Source organism: Saccopteryx leptura, chromosome 7 (assembly GCF_036850995.1).
Source record: "Saccopteryx leptura isolate mSacLep1 chromosome 7, mSacLep1_pri_phased_curated, whole genome shotgun sequence".
In the NCBI taxonomy this organism is placed as follows: domain Eukaryota; kingdom Metazoa; phylum Chordata; class Mammalia; order Chiroptera; family Emballonuridae; genus Saccopteryx; species Saccopteryx leptura.
Genome location: NC_089509.1, coordinates 76,814,151 through 76,838,127, shown reverse-complemented (window position 1 = coordinate 76,838,127; position 23,977 = coordinate 76,814,151). Strand labels below are relative to the sequence as shown.

At 37.7% G+C, this 23,977-nt stretch overlaps 1 protein-coding gene across 4 annotated transcripts in view; it reads right to left on the bottom strand.

Annotated features, from left to right (window-relative positions):
* Window positions 1-15,645: 15,645 nt before the first annotated feature.
* NAB1 (NGFI-A binding protein 1) overlaps window positions 15,646-23,977 on the bottom strand; it is a 49,332-nt gene continuing 41,000 nt past the window's right edge. For 3 of the 4 annotated variants that reach the window (XM_066346232.1, XM_066346233.1, XM_066346230.1), the window contains exons 6-8: window positions 23,481-23,643; window positions 21,252-21,368; window positions 15,646-19,193 (exon numbers count right to left, since the gene is read on the bottom strand). In XM_066346232.1, coding sequence (XP_066202329.1) covers window positions 19,105-19,193; window positions 21,252-21,368; window positions 23,481-23,643 — 369 coding nt within the window. In that variant the 3' untranslated portion in view covers window positions 15,646-19,104. The remainder of the gene's footprint in view (window positions 19,194-21,251; window positions 21,369-23,480; window positions 23,644-23,977) is intronic. The other variant, XM_066346231.1, reaches the window with a different exon arrangement.

Sequence of the window (23,977 nt, the reverse complement as noted above, 5' to 3'; positions counted from 1 at the left end):
TCCCCCGCACGCCAGGCCGACGCTCTACCACTGAGCCAACCGGCCAGGGCCCAAGCTAATATTTTTAAAATATTGTTCCACATGTATTTAGTAGGACTGGGGATAAATTAATTTTATATTGACAAAAGTTATATATCGCTTTTATGTTTAAAAGAATTGATTTATTGTTATATGTTATATAGCATAACATTTTCACATTTCATAGTTTGAGTATCATTTCTGTAAATAGTGTCAGTCAAATTTTATTTTGCTGAACTTATTGGAATTGGCTTTGTTTGGAAAACCACACTATTCCAATTTCAATTGGCTTTCAGTTTTAGAATCTTAAAAGTAATTATATGACCTAGTAGATATCCAACACCATTCTTTTTTTATTTTTCCACATCACAATCAGAAAATGAAATGTATTCTGTACAAGAAACATTTACAGAAACAAGAGGAATATATATTCATTTAGAGGTTTACTTCTGTAACCCAAAGTCAAAACTAAAAAATTGGCCAAAAGATCCTACTTTTCTACAGTACTTTTTGCTCCTCTCCCATTTTGTTTTCTATTGCAGGATTATTTTTTTTGAAGTAGGAAACTTTTGGGGAGTTATATTAATGGCTCAAAAGTTAGACAACAAAACAAGTCTTTTGTTCTCAGTAAACAGCACCATAACTTGCCATATTTGGTGTCATAATTTTAGCTGGTTGAGACTTCAGGGGACTATTAGCTGATCTCATGGGTGGTATACAATTTAGAACTGTAATGTGCAACATGCATTTGTATGTTGTAAGATATTCACCAGAGATTGCTATTCGGTATTTCTTCTCAAGAACACCAAAGGAACAAGACAACCTACCTACATTTAGCCTGTTATACAAGGAGTTAATTAACTAGCACAATATTCCCAGTTTGTTCCGGTATGACCGCATGAATTCCTACAGATTGGTGTCTTCAGATGGTTAACAAACTAGTTACCTTTTAAACCAGCTCTGAGTTTAAAATAATTCCTTTTGTGGAAAATCCGGTAGGATTCAATGATTAAACAGTGAGTTGGTTTGTTTCAGAGAACATTGTTCTGAAATCATTTGGAAATGTGGCCGTTTCACTATTGTGAGGCCATCAGTCACTAGCTGGGCAGAAGGTATAGTTTTCTTTCCTGTTCTATAGCTATGTGCTTAAGTTTACATGGGTAATACCAATGCCTTCTCTCTGTTATTAAGAAGCCACAGTCATAATTCCATGAGTATTTTAGTCTGTGATATTAGGAAATACATAAAATGCAGAGATCAAGAAGTTTCCTTTGGAAAACAATATTCTAGTTTAATAATTTTCCAGGGCTGGTGTAATGAAGTACCACAGACTCAGTGACTCAAACTACACACTTATTTTCTCACAATTCTAGAGGCTAGAAGTCCAAGATTTAAGGGTCAGTAGGGTTGGTTCCTTCTGAGGACTCTGAGGAAAGATATCTCTCCCAGGTCCTTCTCCCTGGCTAATAGATGGGCCTCTTCTCCCTTCTTCTTCACATGGTCTCCTTCTGTACATGTCTGTGTCTAAATTTCCTCTTCATATAAGGACAACAGTCATAGTGAATTAAGGCCTACCCATAAGACCTCATTTTAGTTCAGTTACCTCTTTAAAGACCCTACCTTCAAATACTGTTACATTCTGAAGTACTGGGAGGTTATAACTTCAACATATGAATTTTTAGGAGGTTGAAATTCACCCTATAACATCTGAAAACCAAGCTAAAGGTCCTTAGTTTCTATTTAAGTCAGTATAGGACATTGGCTCTCAGGCAAAGTGACTCTGATATGTGTCCCCAAACAGTACTGGTGCTGTCTGGCTCACCCCCTGGGATTTCTTTCTTCTGCTTCCAGCTGTGTCACATCTACTCTTCAGAGGCTGCTGGGAAAAGGCTCATGGTGGCCCCCAGCCTATGAGATCCTCAGAGTCCTTGTCCAAGATTAAGGGTCTGCTCTCATAACTGGCAGTCTTTGGGGTGTCACAGCCATGCTCCCCACCACATCTAGGCTCCAAAAGCTCTGTGCTTGTTCTCAAAGTCTCACAAAGTTTCTGTGACCAACATACTCAGCTCCAGCCTCCCACCGCTCACCATACAGGGGATCCCAAACCAGACCAAGGGATTTGGAGGAGAGACTGCATTCTGCCCAGTCCAGTCTTCTCTTCCCTCCACCTTAGCCAGTCCATTTTACAGAATGTCCTCATAGTTTCAAGACATGAATGATAATCCTGAAGAATGGAAACAAGCAACCTCTGGCATAGAAACACATGTGGGTTGGTGGGGGTGGGCAGCGTGTGTGGTAATGTGCTGTGCAGGAAGTGAGGAGGTGTGTGATGTGTGTTTGTATGTATAGAAAGTATTGGTTATTTTAGTACAGAATTTGAGTTTTCAATACCAGCTGTATGAATGATCAGTCTATAGCCATCTATAGATATGGTGAGAGGATAATAATTATAGAATCTTAAAGAGTTATAAGAAAACTTAGAGATACTTTTACCATTATCTTTATAGTGTAAATAAAAAAAACTGGGACACAGAAATATCGTGTCCAAGGTTATATAATAGTTCATAATAGATTAAATATATGAAACTGAAAGCTAAGATGTGTCATGATCTGAAACTATGAATTATAACTGTGTAAAGAGTTTCATTTGAAAGCACTTTGAAGTGTCTGCCCAGTTCACAACATGTCCCCTTTGAGAGTGGATAAATTACATCCCTCTTTCTACTGTTGGTTGAGCTGGAATGGACATCTGATCCAGGCTAAGCCAATCAGACTCCCCTCCCTGGGAATTTGTAACTGGAATTGTAGACAGAGAGAAGCATCTATGTAGCTAGACCTGTGACAAGGTCAGGTTTCCCATTGTCCAGTCGGATCCAAGTAAAGGGCCAGTAGCATCCTTTCTCTACCACCATTACCTGGCTCTGGGGTCAGGGCCCATCCTCTGGAGTGGATGGCTTAGGAATGTCCTGCTTTGTTGAAAAAGTCCATTATCCACATGGTGCAGGTCAGATAGCAACCCTTAAATTCCCAAGTCCAGGAGGCCCTTTTTTGTTGGATGGGACAAGGTGATAAGATACGCTAGCTGTTATCGGTGGAAGGGCATCTATCACCAGGTAGCCAAGTAACAAAGTCCAGCTAACTATGCTTCCTTGGCATAAATAAAGAAACAAACAAACAAAATAAAGACAAGGCAAGAGTGGGCTCACTCCAGTGGTTACTCACAGTCTATGGGCTTGGCTGGGCTCCCCCATGTGGCTCCCAGCCTTGCTGATCTAGGTACTCATAAGCTCTCTAGGCCAACTCTGCCTCCATCCACGTGGCTTTTCAAAGTCCTGGTCCCTTATCCCAGGCTCTGTATGGAGAGGGTAGTTACAGCCAGTGTTTTATTCCAGCCTCTTTTCAATGTATGATTCTTAAGACATAAATTCTATGTCCCACTTTCCTTCAAGGTCTACTCTTCAATTTTCACAATGCTGTCTTTCTCTCAACAAAACCTACCTCACTCAAATGAGAAAAGCTTTGGCTTCTGCGCATTTGTGCAGGCAGTGGACACATAGAGAATCTCTGTACTTTCCCCTCAATTGTGCTCTGAACCTTAAACATCTCTAAAAGAAAGTAAAGTCCTACTGAGAGAAGAACAACAAAAGCTGTGGCTCCCCGAACTATAGTTTCTAATAGGGTCTTAGAAAACCATTTTGTAAATTAAAAAAAAAAAGGCATTGACTGATTCTTTATCGTTGCATACCAACTGCAATCTTCCCAATTCTTGTTTAGTCGATGTGGATGGCTCTGGGGAAGCAGAAGGAAGCACAAAACAGAAATGTACACACATTCATATGTCAAGAAAACACTTCACTAAGTGGGTAAACTCACTGTTGTAGGCAGTCACGCTCCACCTGTGAGCGGGCGAACAGGTAAAAGCCAGGTGGCAGGGATAATAACGAAGTGGACTCACAAAGAGAAGCAGACAAGACAATGGAGAGAGGACTATCTGTGCTACTGCTGCTTTTTAGATGCCCCAAGTTCTGCCAAATTAGAGCTGCCCCTTTATTCTCATAGCTTCATATATCACTGTATTTTTTAAATAAGAAGATTAATTTTTCTTGAGCCAGCTCAATTGAGCGTATATATTTAGCAACTAAAACTGTGGTAATTAATGCAGTTTTATAGTTTTAAAGCTAATCTATATTTTCCCAACTGTCTTAAAAAAACACTTTAGAGATGAACATTAGTAGGTGATTAAATGGTCCTATAATATGTGTTATGAAAGTCTGTGCTATTTATTGCAACTCTGGAGTTAACATTTTCCTGATGAAGATTTCAGGAAGTGGTTGCAACATAAAATCTTAAGTGTTGGTGTCCATCTGGAAAGAGACATGAAAGAGATAATGGACTAGTTCTCCATGCTAACTGGTAGGTGCTGGGCTATGAACATACCCAGAAAAAAGTCTTTCTGAAAGCACAGAGGAATGGCATCTTGAGAGCAGGTATCAATGGGTACTCTATCCTCAGTTGGTCAACAGATTTCCTTGATGTTGATTCTCTGAATTTGATCTGAGGTCTACCACCAAGGATGTTGAAAGTCATTTTTTTTTTTTACCTCTATTATTTACAACTCTACCCCAACACTCTCTTTTTAAGGAACCCCTGCAAGTGCCCTTCTTGGCAATTTTGCTCCCATGGCTCCTACTAAGTAGGTAGTAATATGACCCAACTTTGCACAGTTCATCAGAACAAATTCCTGCCTTAGGCTGGAGCAATCAAATTGGGCTTTCAGATATGCTCATTGGTTTTGGTTGGATGTGGGCAAGAAGTCTTTGACAGGCCGAACCAGGCAGCCATGAGCACCCTGAAGCAGACCCACCAGTCTAAGGGTAGAGCAGGCATGCACAGGGAAGGGGAGAGGAGGAAGCATTCGGCCTCTCAGATTGCTGGAGAGAAGAGCCTTTGCTTCTGAAGTCCCAGCTTCTTGGGCTTCAGTTCTTCCTGAGGACACACTCATTCCCACCTTGGGTTCCTAGAGATATTCTCCTATTCTTCCAAAAAACTTCCCTGTGTGCGTAAACTCATTTGAATGGGGTCTATTCCAGTTAACCAAGAACTCGTTGTAGGGGTCAGTCGTTATACAATTGACAGAGGATGTAGCTTGTCACTTGTGCACCTGATTCTCAAAACTAGTAATATCAAAGAAAAAGAACATAATCCAGGTTTATTTCTTTCCTTTCCATGTATCTTTTCAAACAGAGAAAGGTGTTTCAATTTGCGTTTTAAATTTTTTTTATTTATTTTCTTTTTTAGATTTTATTTGTTCATTTTTATTAGAGAGAGAGAGAGAGAGCAGGAGAGATAGAGAGAGAACAGGGGAGGAGCAGGAAGCGTCAACTCCCATATGTGCCTTGACCAGGCAAGCTCAGGGTTTTGAACCGGTGACCTCAGCATTCCAGGTCGACGCTTTATCCACTGCGCCACCACAGGTCAGGCTCAATTTGCATTTTAATATGAACAGAGACTTAAGAACTTGTTTTACAAAATGCCACTATATCTCAGTTGTAGGCCTTGATGTGAGAGCTAAAGATTATCTATACTTAAGCGGTAGACGACAGATTCAGGAGTTCTCATTGTAAATAATATTAAGGTCATCAGATCCTTTTCCTCACAAATTTCAACTATTTGTGGGGTGACACTGTGCCTGAAAGTTCCTGCCATCTGTAGGGTTCATGTTGAATGCTAAGGATGAAAAGCCAACTGAAAATGGAGTGCCTTCTGTGTCCAGAATAGATACAGACAGCTTGGTGGTAATTTCCCTTGATTATTAAAGCTAGAAGAGGTCAACGAGGTTAGGGCTTCTTAACTTGCAGTCCACTGTATGTTGGGTGAGGCTGTGAGTCCACTGAAGCTTATGCAGAAGTTGAGGCCTGTGTGTATTATGAGAGGATCAATACATTTCATCAGGAATTTTCAAAAGGGTCCATGACACAAAAAGTTAACAGACAGTGAAAGCCCCATCTCTTAGTACATATGAGGGAATTAGGCACAGCGAAGGTGTGACCTGACGATGGCAGAGCCCAGGACCGGCCTCCAGGTGTCCTGAACTTGATCCGATGTTCTTTTGCTGCACGACACACCTCCTGAGTGCTTTAGTAAAAGCCCCTTTATTTTTTCAGTAGGATTTGAACAAATAAGTAAAACATGTTCTTTAATAAAACGATTGCAGACTCCAAGAGTTTATTTCTCAGCAACTATTAACCATAACTTAAAACAATATAAGAATAGCCTAATGATTCTTAGGATGCCCATGGAATTTGGTAAGGCAGTATGTGTACCTCACAAAAGGCTGTGACAATTTTAGAGCAAGTTTATGTCCTTTATATGCCATATTTCCACCATAAACCTGGGATTCGAAGGTCATGATTCACATCTCAGCAAATGAGAAAACTGAAGGTAAAAAGTTTTAATGCCTTGCTTGAAAAGGCACATCACTTGAAGACAAATCCAGCTATAAAATGTTGTTTGTGTGTGTGTTTTTTTTTATCCCTAGGCCTTTGATCTATAGCACATAGCTTTGAACTACCAAAGTTTACTATCTGGGTAAGGTACATACAGCTATAGATATGGAGGTACCAAGTGACTTGTCAATGGCAGTCAAATAAATGGTAGATGAGCCAGGACTCAAATTCATGTTTCCTGAATTTTCTCTAACTACTGATTGTCTGTTCAGAGAAGTAATAAAATCTCACCTAGTGGTGAGGTGGGGTGGGGTGGGGGAAGGAGCTCTGGACTAGGGAGAAAGGGACCTGGGGTCTTGCCCTGGCTCTGTTGGCTGTGAGACCATGAACAAGTCACTTAACAGTTGGGGCTGGGTTCACTCTGGACCTGGAGCAGCTGTGCTCAACATTCTACACACTTCTGGTAGAAAAGGTTCCTTAGCTTCTTCCGTCTGTATGTGTGTATCACAGCCCGTGTGGTGACATTGACCTCATTGGAAGTTTGGTACCCCTTTCTGCAGACAAGCAAACATAAAATGCACATCTTGCGAGAGATTTTGAGAGAATGAAGTAAATTTTAAAAGCTACTTTTATTAATTTTAAAACAGCAAATTACAACGAATGAGGTTAATTAGCCTTATTTCCTTAACTTAGAGGTTTTTTTTAAAAAATAAAAGTTAATTACCATGTATGTTAGCTCAAGAAATGTAGGCTACTAAAATTTTAATTTTTGTAGCTCTTTACTACCAATTTCTATCTTCTTTGAGCTTGGACAGGTTACATCTTCCCAAACTGCCAGGGTACATATTTCTTTTAAGTTATTCATTCACTTTGGTAGCAGAAGCAAAGAACATATATATCAAATTTACTGTCATGAGCCTGACCTGTGGTGGTGCAGTGGATAAAGCATCGACCTGGAAATGCTGAAGTCGCCAGTTCAAAACCCTGCACTTGTCTTGTCTAAGGCATGTATGGGAGTTGAAGCTTCCTGCTCCTCTCCCCTTTCTCTCTCTCTCTCCTCTCTAAAGTGAATAAATAAATAAAAATTTACTGTCATGGAATTAAAGTCATCAAAATTCATCATTTCTGTGAGCTTAGGGAGAATATGTTTAGGCTGAACCACTGCTGCTGGAGTATTCTAATCATACCTTAAAGCTGCCCTTAACATAGCCTAAGAAAACAAGTACATTTTAGAGGCTAAAACATTTCAAATCTTTTAAAATATATATTTATTGGTGAATTGTTATTATTTTCTTCAAAACATTCTCTTCATTCTTGATTTTTGCTACCTATTTTTGAAGCCATAAAAACTGCAAATCAGCAGTAATCAAATAAATATAATGCTTTAAAACAAAGAAAACAAGGTTATTATAAATGGCCAATTGTTTAGGATGGTGACCTGGGACCATAGGTCAAGAATTAGTATTTTACTATAGTTTCTATGCATTTTACTGAAATGTATAGAAAAACAAAGAAAATAAACAAGCCTCAACCAGGCAGTGGCACAGTGGATAGCGTGTCGACCTGGAATGCTGAGGACCCAGGTTCGAAATGCCAAGGTTGCAGGTTTGAGTGCAGGCTCATCCAGCTTGAGTGTGGGCTCACCAGCCTGAGTGCAGGGTTGCTGGCTTGAGCATGGGATCATAGACATGACCCCAAAGGTTGCTGGCTTGAAGCCTAAGGCTGCTGGCTTGAGCCCAAGGTTGCTGGCTTGAGCAAGGAGTAACTGGCTCAGCTGGAGCCCCCTGGTCAAGGCACATATGAGAAAGCAATCAATGAACAACTAAAGTGCTGCAACAACGAAGTTGATGCTTCTCATCTCTCTTTTTTCCTGTCTGTATGTCCCTGTCATTCTCTTTCTCTCTTGCACGCACTAAAAAAAAAGAGGGAAAAAGCCCACAAATGTTTTCTTTTAGACGATCTGTTCTGCTGTAAAGTTTGGGTGTTCTCAATCAGCTGTCATGGGATTCTACTTCAGCCTTTTGAGATGCAGACTGTAACAGGGACTGGGATGAGAAACTTAAGGGTTCTAGATGCACTGATTCTGGATTCCATAGTGAGGTTGGATGTGTCAAACAACTGTAAATAAATCTGTCTAAACTTCTATGGTGAACAAGGGATGTGGTATTTATCAAGGAATAGGCAACCCTGTTATTTGAATAAGATGCCTTATATCAGATCCATTACTAATTTTCATCTTCTTTCCGTTTACTTTTATCAGTATGCAGTATTTTACTTTGGCAAATTGCATTTAAAAAGTACATTGACTATTCTTCCCAATTACCTGTAGTATGTTTGGCAGCACTCTCTTATAGGTTAACAATGGCCTCCATAATAATCATAATCTAACAGCCTGTTCCCATCCTACTGAACTCTTATCTAGTGTGACATTACTGACAACCTCTATTCAGTGGCTTCCAGAATATCTCTCTCTCTCTCTCTTTCTCTGATCTAACTGCCCTTTCTTAGGATCTTTGGTGGCTTTTGTCATTTCACCTGCTCTATAGGAGTTAATATTTCCCTGGAGACTATCTTTAACTATCTTCTACTTTTAACCAGTCTCATTCATTCCCATGGCTTCAACTACTATTTATGAGATACCAATAACTTCCAAATCTATGACCCCAGCCTTGACCTGAGCTCCAGGCTTTCCTGATCTCCAGACTTTTGTTTTCAAGTAAATCCTAAATAGCTCCACTAAGACAAAGAGAAGGCCTCTCAAACTCAACACGTCAAGCAGAGCTCGTTGTCTCTACTCACAGTTAAAGGCCTCCTCCGAGATGGCCTGCAAAAATACCCATTTTCTGTTATTCACACCCTCGAGTAAAGGCAAAGAACAGATCTGGGTGGTGAGCATCGCTGGTAACTCTTTCTCTGATTTTGTATATTTGTTCGAGATAATGCTGTCTGTTTTGAATTATATTGATAAATGCTTCAAGTTCAGGAATCATACTTTAATTTGTTCTCATGGTCATCTTTTTCATAGGTGACCCTAAAAATGTTAATGATGATAATTTTTGTTGAATTAGAAAATTCTTGAGTTCTTATTAAAGTTTTAACAAAACGTTTTGTTTAAAAAGACCCCCAACTTAAGAAACAGATAAAGTACAATAATTACATTTGATTTTAAATTTATCTGAAGCTATCAGTGCTTATACTGCTTTTTCCTTAACCCTTTCATAATGGTCTCATTGGAGCCTTCACATTGGCCCACCTTAAGGAGCTGGAGGCAGCCAATATCTTTTAAATATCTGATTTCCCCCCCCCTTCTTTATTAAGGACAAAAACCAAAGTAGAAACTATTATCACCTGTAAACTAATTCCTTCCCTAGTTATCAATGAGTCCCTTAAATAGGTGCAGTTTTTCTCTTTCATAAAATGAGAAACATAATGCCAAATTTGCTGGTTTGTGAAAAGGATTAATTAGGTCACAACTGTGACAATGAAGATAACCTTGCAAATTTTAAATACAGGTGCTATTTCTAGAATTTTTCCACTCAGTTCACGAAAGGGGAATAAACTGGATTGTAAAATTAGCCTCTTCCCTTTGTAATTAATAAATAATTTGTGGGTAAAATTTGAAGATGCAAATGAAGCTAAGTGAACCATGGTTTGAAATATAGCTAATTTCCTTTACCGAATCCCTCCATCTTCTCCGCCCTCTGAACAACACACAAAACACACCTCAACCTTTAATCGAGAAATTCTTTCAGGTTTAGTCATGGATTATCAGTTTATCTGTAACTAACTTTGCTGTTGGACTCTCTAGGAAAATTACTTCAAATTTTATTTTTATTTATTTATTTATTATTATTATTTTTTTGTATTTTTCTGAAGTTGGAAACAGGGAGGCAGTCAGACAGACTCCCACATGCGCCCGACTGGGATCCACCTGGCATGCCCACCAGGGGGCAATGCTCTGCCCCTCCGGGGCGTCGCTCTGTTGTGACCAGAGCCACTCTAGCGCCTGGGGCAGAGGCCAAGGAGCCATCCCCAGCGCCCAGGCCATCTTTGCTCCAATGGAGCCTCGGCTGCAGGAGGGGAAGAGAGAGACAGAGAGGAAGGAGAGGGGGAGGGGTGGAGAAGCAGATGGGCGCCTCTCCTATGTGCCCTGGCCGGGAATCGAACCCAGGACTCCTGCACGCCGGGCCGACACTCTACCACTGAGCCAACCGGCCAGGGCCCTAAAGTCTCTTTTAGAAGTGGTTCTAGTAGTCCTTCCTTTTCTCTGGTGTCACAACATGGATAATTTTTATTTAATTGGTCCATATGTTCCTTTATCATGAGCCAGACATTCATTTTAGTCTATCATCAAATTCTGCTTCTTCATCATCAACAATTGCCGTTTTCCTCTGTTCCACAGTGAGTGTCCCTCAAGGACAGAGATGATATCTTTATACGTCCAGTTCCAAACATTGTGCCTGGATACTTTTAAGCAGGTGTTTTAACAAATGTTTAATGAATGAATTATTGAGTGATTGGATAGTCTTCATTTTTGTTCCCCTTGGCCTCTATTCTCACGGTTCAAGTTCAGCTTGACCACCTGAAGTTTTGCTGGACACTGCAACAGCACCCCAATCACTTCTTCCACATGTCACAGCCAGGATCAGGCTGAGAGCTCCTTGGAACACCTTAATTATTAAGGATCCAATTTCTCCTTTTGTTCCAATTATTTTAGGACTGTTTCACTTCCCTCCTCAAAAGCTTCTAATAGCTTTTCAAATTAAATAAGAACTTTGTGTGAGTCTCAAAAGATTTTATTTAGTGGCATTCTCCTTTCTGGATGTTTCATCTTTAATTACATTTTTATTTGAATTTTCTGCTCTAGTCCATTAAATTTCCCAGTGGCACCTAAATGCGACTTTTCTGTTTTCTAATCTGGGCCTTTCAGATGTGCTAGTCCCAAAGCAGTGCAACACCCTTTCACTTCTCTGCTTAAATCCCTGACTTTGGAATGGCTTGATATTTACTTCCCTTGGAAGCTTCTGCTGGAATCTAGACACTAGTAACAACTAACCAGCTGATCAATACTCAGCCTACTTGTTTCCATATGTAAGTGTAGTTAAGCTTTATCTGCATTGTAAAGTGATTACTGGGTTAGAGTGTAAAATGTATATGTAGTGCAGGCCACTCGGTTCAAAGGAGATTTAACAGAACAGGGTGCTGGACTTTGGCATCAAACAAGTGGACCAGCCCAGTAATACTGTACTTACTAGCAGCATGATAACTAATTACTGAACTCAAGACCTCTGTTTCCTCACCTGCAAAATGGGGGTGATAATCACTTTCTGGAGTTGCAGAGAGAATTAAATGTATAGCAGTTGGTCAGTGCTAAGAAATGATAAATTTGACAGATGGCCAATAGGCATATGAAAAAAATGTTCAACGTCACTAATCATCAGAGAAATGCAAATTAAAACCACAATGAGATATCACCTCACACCAGTCAGAATGGCGCTCATCAACAAATCAACACATAAGTGCTGGCAAGGATGTGGAGAAAAGGGAACCCTCCTGCACTGCTGGTGGGAATGCAGACTGGTGCAGCCACTGCAGAAAACAGTATAGATTTCTCAAAAAATTAAAAATCAAACTGCCTTTTGACTCAGCTACCCCACTTTTAGGAATATATCCTAAGAATACCAAATTACTGATTCAAAAGAAGATATGCACCCCCATGTTTATTGCATCATTGTTTACAATAGCCAAGATCTGGAAGCAGCCCAAGTGTCCATCAGTGGACAAGTGGATTAAAATGCTGTGGTACATATACACAATGGAATACTAAGTGGCTGTGAAAACGAAAATCTTATCTTTTGCGACATCATGGATGGAGTGGAGACTATTATGCTAAGTGAAATAATCCAGGCAGAGAAAGACAAATATCGTATGATCTCACTTATATGTGGAATCTAAGAAACAAAGTGAACTGAGGAACAAAATAGAGGCAGAGGTGGGGTCACAGGGAGCAGAGGGACAGCTATCAGAGGAAAGGAGGATAAGGGGATGGGATCAGAGAAGGTGAAGGGATTAGTGAAATTATATATATACATAACACAGAGATACAGATAACAGGACAGCAAATCCCAGAGGGAAGGGGGGAGTTAGGAGGAGGGGGAGCAAAAGGGGTGTAAACAGGGACACGGGGGTTGGGGGGTGAGGGTGTTATATTCAGTGGGACACTTGAATCCATGTTAATAAAATAAAATTAATTAAAAAAATTATAAAGAACAAACCTGTGAGCAATGTACCATAGGAAATGTTTGTTATTCTTTCTAAAAAAAAAAAAGGTAAATTTGCTATATAGCACTATTACAATTACTAGATTGAGTATAAGCCTTGCCTGACCGTGCTGGCACAGTAGACAGATAGTCAACCCAGAACACTTAGGTCACCAGTTCAAAACCTGAGGACTTGCTTGAAGTCCAAGGTTACTGGCTTGAGCCCAAGGTCGCCATATAAGCCTGAGTTTGAGATCATTTGCTTTACAAGTACCTAGTGCTTGGCTTTTTAATAAGGGAGCATAGAACAGTGACTTCTTTCTCCTGGAAAACTATCACAAACTATCATGCTTAAAGTCTTGAGAAATGAGATCCTTCTCTCTTCACTTTTATTTTTTTCTCTTTGAATTAGGTAACCTCAAAATTATTTCTTTGAAATGCTAATTTTTATAAAAAGTATCAATTGCCTTTTAAATATCCAGAGTTAAGTACCTGGATATCTGTGGTATCTATCCATTATGTGAGCTGTCTTGTTGTCTTCTCATCTTTAAAAAACAGAAGATGTGATCTAATTTAAGAGTTAGCCAATGCATGCAAAAGAAATTCAATCTATATATGGCTATGTGACGATAGATTGACTGGCTGAATTCAAAAAGGAAAATGATGATCTAGTCCATTTTAACTGTTGATTGAAAACATCCCTACATTATGTTGCCAGGGACCTGAGGGTGGCAAGTATGTAGAGTTGGCCCTTGAACAACCTGAAGGTTAGGGGTGCTGACCCCCATCGTCAAAAGTCCACACACAACGTTTGATTCCTCAGAGTTAACTACTACAGGAAGTCCTACTGATTGTTAACAGTTGATAAACACGTATTTTTTGTTAACATGTGTTATATTCTGAATTCTTGTCATAAAGTAAGCTAGAGAGAAAAGGTTAAGGAAATCATGAGAAAATATTTACAATGTTTACTAAAAAAAAAAATCGTTGTGTAATATAAGTGGCCCACATAACTCAAACCCACATTGTTCAAGGGTCAACTGTACTTTTTAAAAAAACGTTAACTAAAATAATGAGATCTGGGAGGCCTACAGTACGAGGACATGGTACCAAACAAATCACTTTTGTCTTCTGGGAAGGATAATAAATAGGGCGTGGGGCTCGACCACAGACATTTGGTTTAACAGTTCACAGTTGGGGATGGTAGGTAGTCTCGGAAAACTGTAAGATGCCTCTGCTGAGCCAGTAAATGGTTAAGATTCCACCTACGTATGCACTACTTCAGTATCTTCCTACACACTTGAGCCTAAGTGACCTGTCAGCAGAGGGTGTCTGTGGCAGTTAGAAGAGAATGGCCTTACTTGATTAGGATTGTGTGTGGGTGTTGAACATGGTACTTCAACATAAATTTATGAAGTGCAAACTTTTAAAGCAAAGATGACTCATAAGGTTTCAGAATGTGTAAATATGAAGCACAATCTAACTTAGACTGTCACTGGTGCTCACCCAGAGCAAAACTAGCCTGTGTTGATTACCAAATTGGACTACCAGGAAATTCACAAAGTTTGTCAATAAGAAAAATTCTACTACCATTTTGAAACAGTGCTATTTGTATCTAAGCTGCACTTTGTGACATTGTTTGATGGGAGCATTCAATTAACTGTATTTCTCCAAGACTGTCAATTGTTTTGAGACATAACACTGAAAAACTTAGACAGCAATTATATAATCAAGTTAAACAAAACTTTCTCATTGAAGTGTCTTGAATCAGGCAATAAAACAAAAAAAAGGATCATAACTAAACATTTCATATAGGTGTTGAAATAAAACTAAGATTAGTACTTTGTGTGATTCATTTCCCATGTTCCCTGTTCGAGAGTTGTATCCAATTGCTACAAAAATATCATAAAACTTCCTGTAATTAAAGATGAACTGTTTAAGACTAGACCTTTACTATTACTGTATTTAGCTGTCAGAATAACCTTGGAAATTGTGACCAAATAGATACAAGCAGGAGACAGAGAATTTAACAGGATGTTGCTTTAATAAAGATTTTGTAACTCTTAAAACACAGGAAGAATATGAAATAAAGAAATAAAGAAGCTTAATTAACTGATTTTATAAATGGAACCAATCATTTTTCAGTTCCCATAAAAATGGTTGATAAAATTTGCTAAACTTATAAAGATTTGTAACATGAACAAAAATATGAAAGAATAAAGAAATAGCTTAACTGATTTTATAAATGGAACCAATCATTTTTCAGTTCCCATAAAAATGGTTAAAATTTGCTAAAATTATAAAATTTGTAACATGAACTTAAAAATAAATTTCTGACTAGCTTTTTCTGAACAAAAAAATAAAAACACCTTTGAGATTTTTCTTTTTCATTTTCATAGGTGAGTAGAAACAGAAGCCAGAAAAGGTTTAAAAGCTGTAACTGTTGCATACTCAAAAGATGAATTAAAAAACTCCTTTTCCTGTCACTTAGCTTTTGATCACTTCTATGTAAAATAAGAATCATCCTACAGGGTCCTATAGTTAACAGTAAGATTTTAGAGATTAAACATATTTACAATAAAAATGGATCACGACACTGGATCATTCTTTTATTAACTTCGGAGGCCCACTTAAGAATTTCATTGAGAACACAAACAGATAATAATGAATACCACCCATGCACACAGCTGGACCATAAGGTCATTTTTAAATAGTAGCTACCACATTTGGTCATATGCTTCAAACTGTTACAAACAGCACATTTGCTCAGTTCTAACTTTGCCTATTTACTACTTGAATTCATTTATTAGAGACAGATCTCCCAGTTTCATCAGGTTAATACCTTGGTCCATTTTCTTTTGAAGACTCTGTGTATTAGTCGTAAGCAAAATGGGGTATCGTGTCATTAATAAACATTTGAGTAGACAACTAGCAAACCATGTTAGGAAAATCCATGCATGTTTACTTAGGTTTAAGTCTTCAACACTATCAACTACAATTCTAAAGCTACACTAGGGGCTAGTAGCCTCATCATAGCCAAATTCTAAAGCTTTTACCCAAGTTGTTTTACTAATTAAGAACAGGAAAAAGCCCATTTCTTTTATCCTGTCTTTTGACATGTTCAGTGGGACAGTCAAAAGAATTACCCCATAAGATCTAATGGGCATTCAGCTTCAGAATAAAATGGTAATTTTTAAAAGATACCTCAGAGTGAAATGAACTACCACTGCGGCTCTGGATCATCCCACCACTTTCTGACAACTGTTTCAGTCCTGGCCGTTCTCCTCTGAGTCTCACTCACTGAATGTGCTTCCTTTCGCCTGTAAAGTGCCTAGAAACATCGGATGCACTTAAACGTCAGCTCCTATTCATCCCAAGTTTATAACACAAAAATCTGTGTTTTTATCTGAGTGGCATTAGTTTCGATTCAACTAGGTATTGGGCTCCCAAAAGGCAAAGAGCATGTCTTCTATTTCTTCTGTGGCCTCCACCTCACTGCAGCACCTGGCACGACTGACACATTGAATATCTTCATTAACCTGCTAAAGCTCATCAATTAAAGTATTGCAAAACTTCTGCTTATTTCCTATCACAGTTTAGCTCAATTTCATATAATTTCCGTTAAATACTGAAGGCAAATCACATTAACAAATTAATATATTATAAATGTTAAATTCTAATGTTTTTACTTACTACTTAGTTGGTTAGATATAATTTTTAAAATGTCTTTGTAAACATCTTGTGAGAACACACCAAACTGTTGGACCAGAGTCAGCTGAGTACTTGTTTGCTGAATAACGTTCTAGAAAGTAGGTGACAATATTTAGTCTTGATTTAAGACATAAGCCACTGGCCCTAATTCCCAAGCCCAGACCAAGTACTCGGGAGAGAGAGGCAGAGTAGCTAATATCACCTACTATGGAAAGTGCTATGCAGAGAGTTCTATAAACATAAATGTGTGAGGCACAGGAAATCTTTATTGCCACAGGAAGCAAGTGCACTCATCCCACCTCACCAACAGCTTTAAGAGTCACATAAATGCAGACTTCACATAAATAAAATACAACACAGACTGAGGGAGAAATAGTCCCTTGGAGTATATTGGCTATAATAATGAGGTAACCAATTGACCTTGTTCAGTGAAAATACCTCTAACCACAATGAAAAAAATCAACCTGTTATAACATCCAATTTATATATACAATTCAAATAAAAATATATATTATTTGCTTCAATGTATAGCAAGTTTAATACATTAGTGTTTACAAAATAAAAACCGTATTCTACTGAAATTTTTCTTGTGCTTCCCTCTTATCACTAAGCTTGAAAGACCAGAAAAGGATGATTCTGAAGGAAACTTATTTATGGGTTTAAAGATGCGGTTCGTCGGGTCAGGAAAGACGGATAATATTAATTGGAAGATTACAGCATCTTTAAAAATTGTTGCTTATTAAAATCTACAAACTTGAACTGTAAGACACAATTTAAAAAAACTCACAAAATTTCTCCAAATAGATTACAATACAGGAAACGTTTCATGAAACTACTGAGATACTAACCAGTTCTATGGCTAATATTAAAAACTGAACGATCTATTTAAATCATACTCATACTATTTCTAAACACAGTGAACAACACAACCACAATAATTAACCTCAAGCTAGCAACAAAGTTGCAAGGTCCATAGAAAGCTTCCTCAGTGGGCAAATACAGTGGTACAATTAAAACATTTAGGAAGGGAAAAAAGCCTTTTAATAGTATAGAAGTTGTTTACTGGTGTTTCTACTATAAAACTATTATACAAATCAAAATGAAAAAGCAATTATATATGTAACAGTGACCAGAGACTACAGTACAGATATTTCATCTAACATTTGGCTGATGAATTTTAGTATAACAGATTATGACTTAATCTTTTTTACACAGTTATGGCACAAGAGCAGAACTGAAAACCAAAAAACACGTAATTCCAAGTCAATATAATCTTCTCGGCAATATCTAGGTTTAGATGAGTCTGGAGGAAGTAGGTAAAGCTGTCAAACATCATCTCTTATGCCAACAGAAAAAACATAAATTGGTAATAGTAGTATTTGTTTTTTTTACTATGGATTCCAATGTGAAATTCTCAGAAGTATGCAAGTACATTAATATTCAAAAGCACCCCCACATATATGCACACAGCCCATTAATTAACTAGGGGGAATTAAAATATACTTTCAAATGAAAATAAATTTTAAGAAAAAAACTGCATTCACAAATCTGAAGGTGTACAAAAATGAAATTATAAAATAAATAATGAATATGCATCCACTAAACCGCCACAGAAATATGCCTGCAAATGTGGAGGTAGTGATTGTCCACACTTACGAAGGTCTGGGTGAGAAGACTTTCCCTAAGGAGGCCAGCTAGGTTCTCTGACTCCAGTACCCAGAGAAGGATTTCTGAATATAAAACGGCATTTGTTATATATTACAGCCTTTGTTAACAGTCACCATCCTTATCACATTTAGGGTTAACTTACTATGTCTTAATCTCTTGAACACATTCTAAAATAGCAATGTTTAAGTCAAGGCTTTTACACATCAGTCCTCTTGTTTCAAATTCTCTGTCCAAGTAATAGCTTTCTATTTTTGTTATATTTTAACCAGCTATCTTACAATGCAATCTGGGTCAAATAGGTAAGAAAGACTTCCTACTGTATTTCTCATCTTTTTAAGTTTACTTCGGTATTTATTAGTTGTATATCTATGTCTGATTAAGCCAGTAAAAATGACCTTTTACTACTTTAAGTGACATTTCCTATTAAACAAAATCAATTTCATCACTAAATTCAAAATATTTTCCTTGGTTTAAACTGTTTGCTAAATTTTATTTTTCCAAAGCCATTACAACCTTGCCAATAACTACATTACTTAAACTTTCTTTTTTATGACTGCAAAGATACTAAACTCTCACATATAATATTTATGCTAAATACAATTAAAGTAGACAATGAAATTTCAAGTAAAATAAACTGTATCCACCCCTACTGGACTGAACAGGTCTCAACATCTAGATTTTATTTCCATAAATTACACAAATACATCATACAATCTTAAATAATAAATGCTTACAATATTAATTTGTAAGCCTTTCCACATAAAACAACTTACATAGGAATGTGAATGAATCAATATTTCTGTTACAACATTCAATTTTTTTCTTTTGTGGCTGTTGTTCTGTCTTCCTGGTTTCTATAGACTACTTATTAGTCCTTATGCTTTGGCTATGAAATCTGTTTGAGCTGAATGAGGCAACACTGGTTATTAAGGCTTATTTCTATGATGGAGCATTATCCTTAAAACTGATGCCATTTCCAAAGAACAGTGGGAAAATCACAGCTATCTTGAATCTTCAGGCTCTGTTTTGATGACTTTCTTTTCTAAAGTAAAAGCTGAGTGAGGGTAGTCTTTTAAAATCCCAAGGCTCTCTGCAAAAAAAATAGAAACAAAGTATATTAATACTTTAAATCAGCAGGTTACAAAATAAACAAAAACAAGCCCCCCAAACTCCACAGCATTGTACCAATTATTACTAATTCTGCAATTCCATATAAAAACTTTGTTTACTGCCCTGGCTGGTTGGCTCAGTGGTAGAGCGTCGGCCTGGTGTGTAGAAGTCCCGGGTTTGATTCCCGGCCAGGGCACACAGGAGAAGCGCCCATTTGCTTCTCCACCCCCCCCTCTCCTTCCTCTCTGTCTCTCTCTTCCCCTCCCGCAGCCGAGGCTCCATTGGAGCAAAGATGGCCCGGGCGCTGGGGATGGCTCCTTGGCCTCTGCCCCAGGCGCTAGAGTGGCTCTGGTCCTGGCAGAGCGTCACCCTGGAGGGCCAGAGCATCGCCCCCTGGTGGGCAGAGCGTTGCCCCCTGGTGGGCGTGCTGGGTGGATCCCGGTCGGGCGCATGCGGGAGTCTGTCTGACTGTCTCTCCCGGTTTCTAGCTTCAGAAAAAAAAATACAAAAAAACCCAAAAAAAACTTTGTTTACAGAGGTGTGGTTAAAAGTTTGAATTCTGTGTTTAAATCCCATCTTTGCCAATCATTAGCTGTAGCCATCCCTGAGAATTTACACGCCTCTCTAAGCCTCAGTGTCTTCATCTATAAATTGGCAACAGTATCTCTGTAGGGTGGTGTGAGAGTTAAAACATGAAATGCACTTAGCATATAGAACATCTTGATTTTTATTTAATGACTGGTCCAACATGATAAATAAAGTATACTGCTCACAAAAATTAGGGGATATTTTATAGCTTCATATTCATTTTGAAATAACCTCTAAGTTTTGTGAGCAGTGTATATAAAGTAAAACTAGTCACTCAGATACAACTAAGTTTCTAGCAAAATTCTTACTATCAATGAAGAAAATGAGACAGAAAAACACCTTCCATGTTTAGATATGGAACTATTTTTATAAGTTTCTTTAGCCACGAAACATGAAAGTGGGAGAAACAGGACTAAAAGAATGAAAACTTTACTTTCATAAGGAATCATTCCTCAGAGTTACGTGTGTAGTAATTTTTTTATTTTATCTCTTAAAGTTATTTCAATGTCACACAAATATTACAGGATGACAAAAACTGTCATATTTATGTGACGTACTAATACTGGGGGATAATAATATACATGCATGCGTGCACACACACACTTAGAAAAGGCTTCTCGAAAGGTAACCAATACAACAGCTTATCTGAAATTAGGCAGTTCAATTTTTTACCCCCCCATACAGAAGTGGATTTTAAATTCAGTAAAGAGTAATAAAAATAGTGGCTACCATTTATTAAATTCCTATCAGCCAGGCAATTCAAATACACTACCTTGGCTAATCCTTACAACTACTCTATTAAATTATTTCTATTTTACAGATAAAGCAACTGACTTCAAGTGACTCCTAATGTTAGTTTAACTCAAAGACTGAATGATAACAGATTCTTTCAAATGGCATTGTTCTCTAACAATTTACCTTTCTCTAACTCACTTTACTTGGTTGAAAAGTATGTAAACATCTAACTATAGTAAGGAAAAGCTTATCCCTTTATGGGGTTCAGTTTACTTTTGAACTATGATTATCATCTCCAAAATGTTTCTGCATAGAAAGTTTAGATTCTGATACACATGGTTTCTCATCATGAGAGCAAACGTCATCCATCAATTTCATACTATGAAAGGCCAGAAAAAAAAAAAAAAGACAAAGTTATATAACTCAAACCAGCTTTTTATTATTTGGTTTAAAGTTTTGTATGAAGTCACCATTCACCGATAGCTAATCAAGATAATCTCAACCTTCCTGAGATTTTTCCCCGCCAACTCTTTGGAATACCATGTTCTCAAAAAGACTGGCCATTATTATGGCAATCTATTATTTCCAAGGGGAAAAAAACTGACTAGTAGTATTGTTAGTAATACATTTTTTGAATTTAGAAAGGTAGGGGGAATAGAATTAAAAGATGCTTTATTCAAATTTTTCTCTCCCTGATCATATCCCACATTCTCACCTGATGAGTGGGACTTTGTCTCACTGGAGTAAAGTCTATTCAGCTCCCCATCCACCAGAAAATGATGGGGTTGTCTGCTTTGTAAATTAGGCATTCGGAGATTCAAAGGTCTTTCCCCTAATGAAAAGGAAAAGAAAGCCATATAATTATTAAAAACACAACATGGTTTTTCTTAAAAATAATTTCCACAGACTGCCTCAACACTCCTTAGAAAAGGAAAAAAGTCAACAGGTGCTGAGGAATTTAAATAATAGTTGGAGACATATTTTATGAAATAATATAGGATGAAAATGGCAATTCCTGCTAGTCTCAAAGTTTATAAGTATGCCAGGGCATTTTTATGAACTAAACAAAAGACTGAGATTTTAAGTAAGCACTCCAACTTTGGCATATAATATAAATACATCCCCTGTGTAAAGCATTTTCTTAACTAGTGCAACTTTTGCCAAGGCACGTCATAACCGCATAACAAATATTAAGAGAGACAGAGATAGCTTCAAGCCAACTGCCTATTATTAAAAACAATAACAAAACCTATTGCAAATCCATGAAAAAAAAAAGAATTATCACAGATTTCACAAAAATGCTTTATACAACAAAGCATATTCTGTCACAAACCTAAATCTACCCCACTTAGCCAATTGTCACCCCACACTGAATTATCCTAATGTCACAAATTGGTCATCAAAATCTTTCATTAATGCTTTACTTTTTAACTCTGAAGTCTTAACTGTCCCGGATGACTGAGGAAGTTAAACAAGACCTCAATAAAAAGTTTCTATAACATTTTAAAAAAGGAAGAAGATTCTCCTCCCCTACCCTGATATGTCTATTTTTTGCTCTATAGCCTGAGAATGTGTAACGTGGTATTCTTACTTAGAAATATTTTTTTTGACGTAGTAACCACCCTCTAGAAAAGAATGACAATAATATATTTAAAAAGAAGGTCCTACGAAATTACTGTTTTTCTTCAAACACTTACTGCTATTTGAAACTAGAGGATGTATTTCTATACTTATTAACCGTATACCTCCCTCCACTAGAATGTAAGCGCCAGCAGACATGGACTTCATCTTGCTCAATGCTGTAGCGTCAGTGCCTAGAAGCATGCCTGGCACACAGGAGATACTAAAAATAAATGTGTTGAAAGAGTAAATGACAATGGCTTGAGAATTTATTCGTGTGTGAATAAGAAAAAAAAATTTTTTTAAACGATATAAATAAAAAAATCATTGCTTTCTAAACCTAAGAGTTTAAGAGAATAATTTCCAAAGGTCACACTACACAAAATATTTTCATAGGGATTGTAGGACACTGTGAAGCCAGAAAGGAGGCAAAATTTCTTCAAGCCTCTCCATTCTCATTCTGTCTCTTCAAACCTCTGTGCTCTGTCATAATATATACTTCAGGAAGCAGTCTCCACAGTCTCTGAGGAGCCAAGTGTTAGAAATTTCAGACAAATCTGTTTTTGAAGTCTAAAAAAATAGGAAGTTTTGATCTTTCAAATGATAAAGATCTCACATGGAAACCATGTCTTTGAGAAAAATGATCTGTACAATCAACCTATATATTCACAGATTCTCCATCCACAGACCAACTGCAAAATAAAAAATATTTGGAAAAAGTGTTACATTATTGCTGAGGTGTATCATGTACTTAGGCCTACAATGGATGTGGATGCATCTGTACTGAACACATACAACCCTTTTTATCTAGTCATTATTCCCTAAACAATATAGTGTTCCAAATATTTATATAGCATTAACAGTATATTAAGTAGTATAATCTAGGGATGATTTAACGTATACAGGAGGACACGCATAGACAAATGCAAATACTGCACTGTTTTATATAAGGGACTTGAGCACCCAGCTTTTGGTATCCACAGGGGTCCTGAAACACCCCTCCACCCCCGCCAGTGCCCAGGACCAATGGCACTATTTCCATCTCCCATTTCTACCCACTCTTCACAAAATACGTTATCAACTGTGTGTGCCAGTTGTTACGGATGATAAAATAAAAAAAACAACAAAAATGTTTAAAAATTAAATTTGAAGGGTGAATTCCTTCCTTTTTGGAGAAAGGGACAAATTGAAAATTAATTTTGATAGAGAACCTGTAAGTAAGCTCTTAAAAATATCGAGATTTAAAAGTAAGCATATTTTTGTTTTTCTCTGAAGGGCACACACAGTCGGCTCTGCAGGTGCAGGGCTTCCCTGAGAGACGCACCTTGCCCCTCGGAGCTGTCAGAGGGCAAGCCGTTCGGGCTGTGCTCTTCCGAGCTCTGCCTGTAGAGCCCGGTCGACAGCCTTCTCTCCCCGAGCTGCAGTCTCTCGTAGCCGGCTTGCGTGCACAGGAACTCCATCTGCTTTGCCGTCACCTTGTCAGGCTGCTAGTAAGTAAAGCAAAAATAAAATCAGTTAACTAAAACATTCTAGATTTTTTAATGGTTTAAAGATGCCAATTTCAGACTCCAGAAAATATATTTAGGATTCATTAAAATTAGTTCACACTTCATGTGATATACATGCTCCATAAATATGCATAGATGTCTATATCATTATGTTAAAACATTAAATGTTGGATTTTGTGCAAAAGAAAAAAAATCTTTTTTCCTCAATCCCAAAGAATTCCGCTTTAGCTCAAAAAGCAAAGTGACCTTAGCTTTGTTTTCCAAAGTACTCAGTCCTGTGAAAGATCTATTTTTTTTTTTTTTAAAAAGGGAC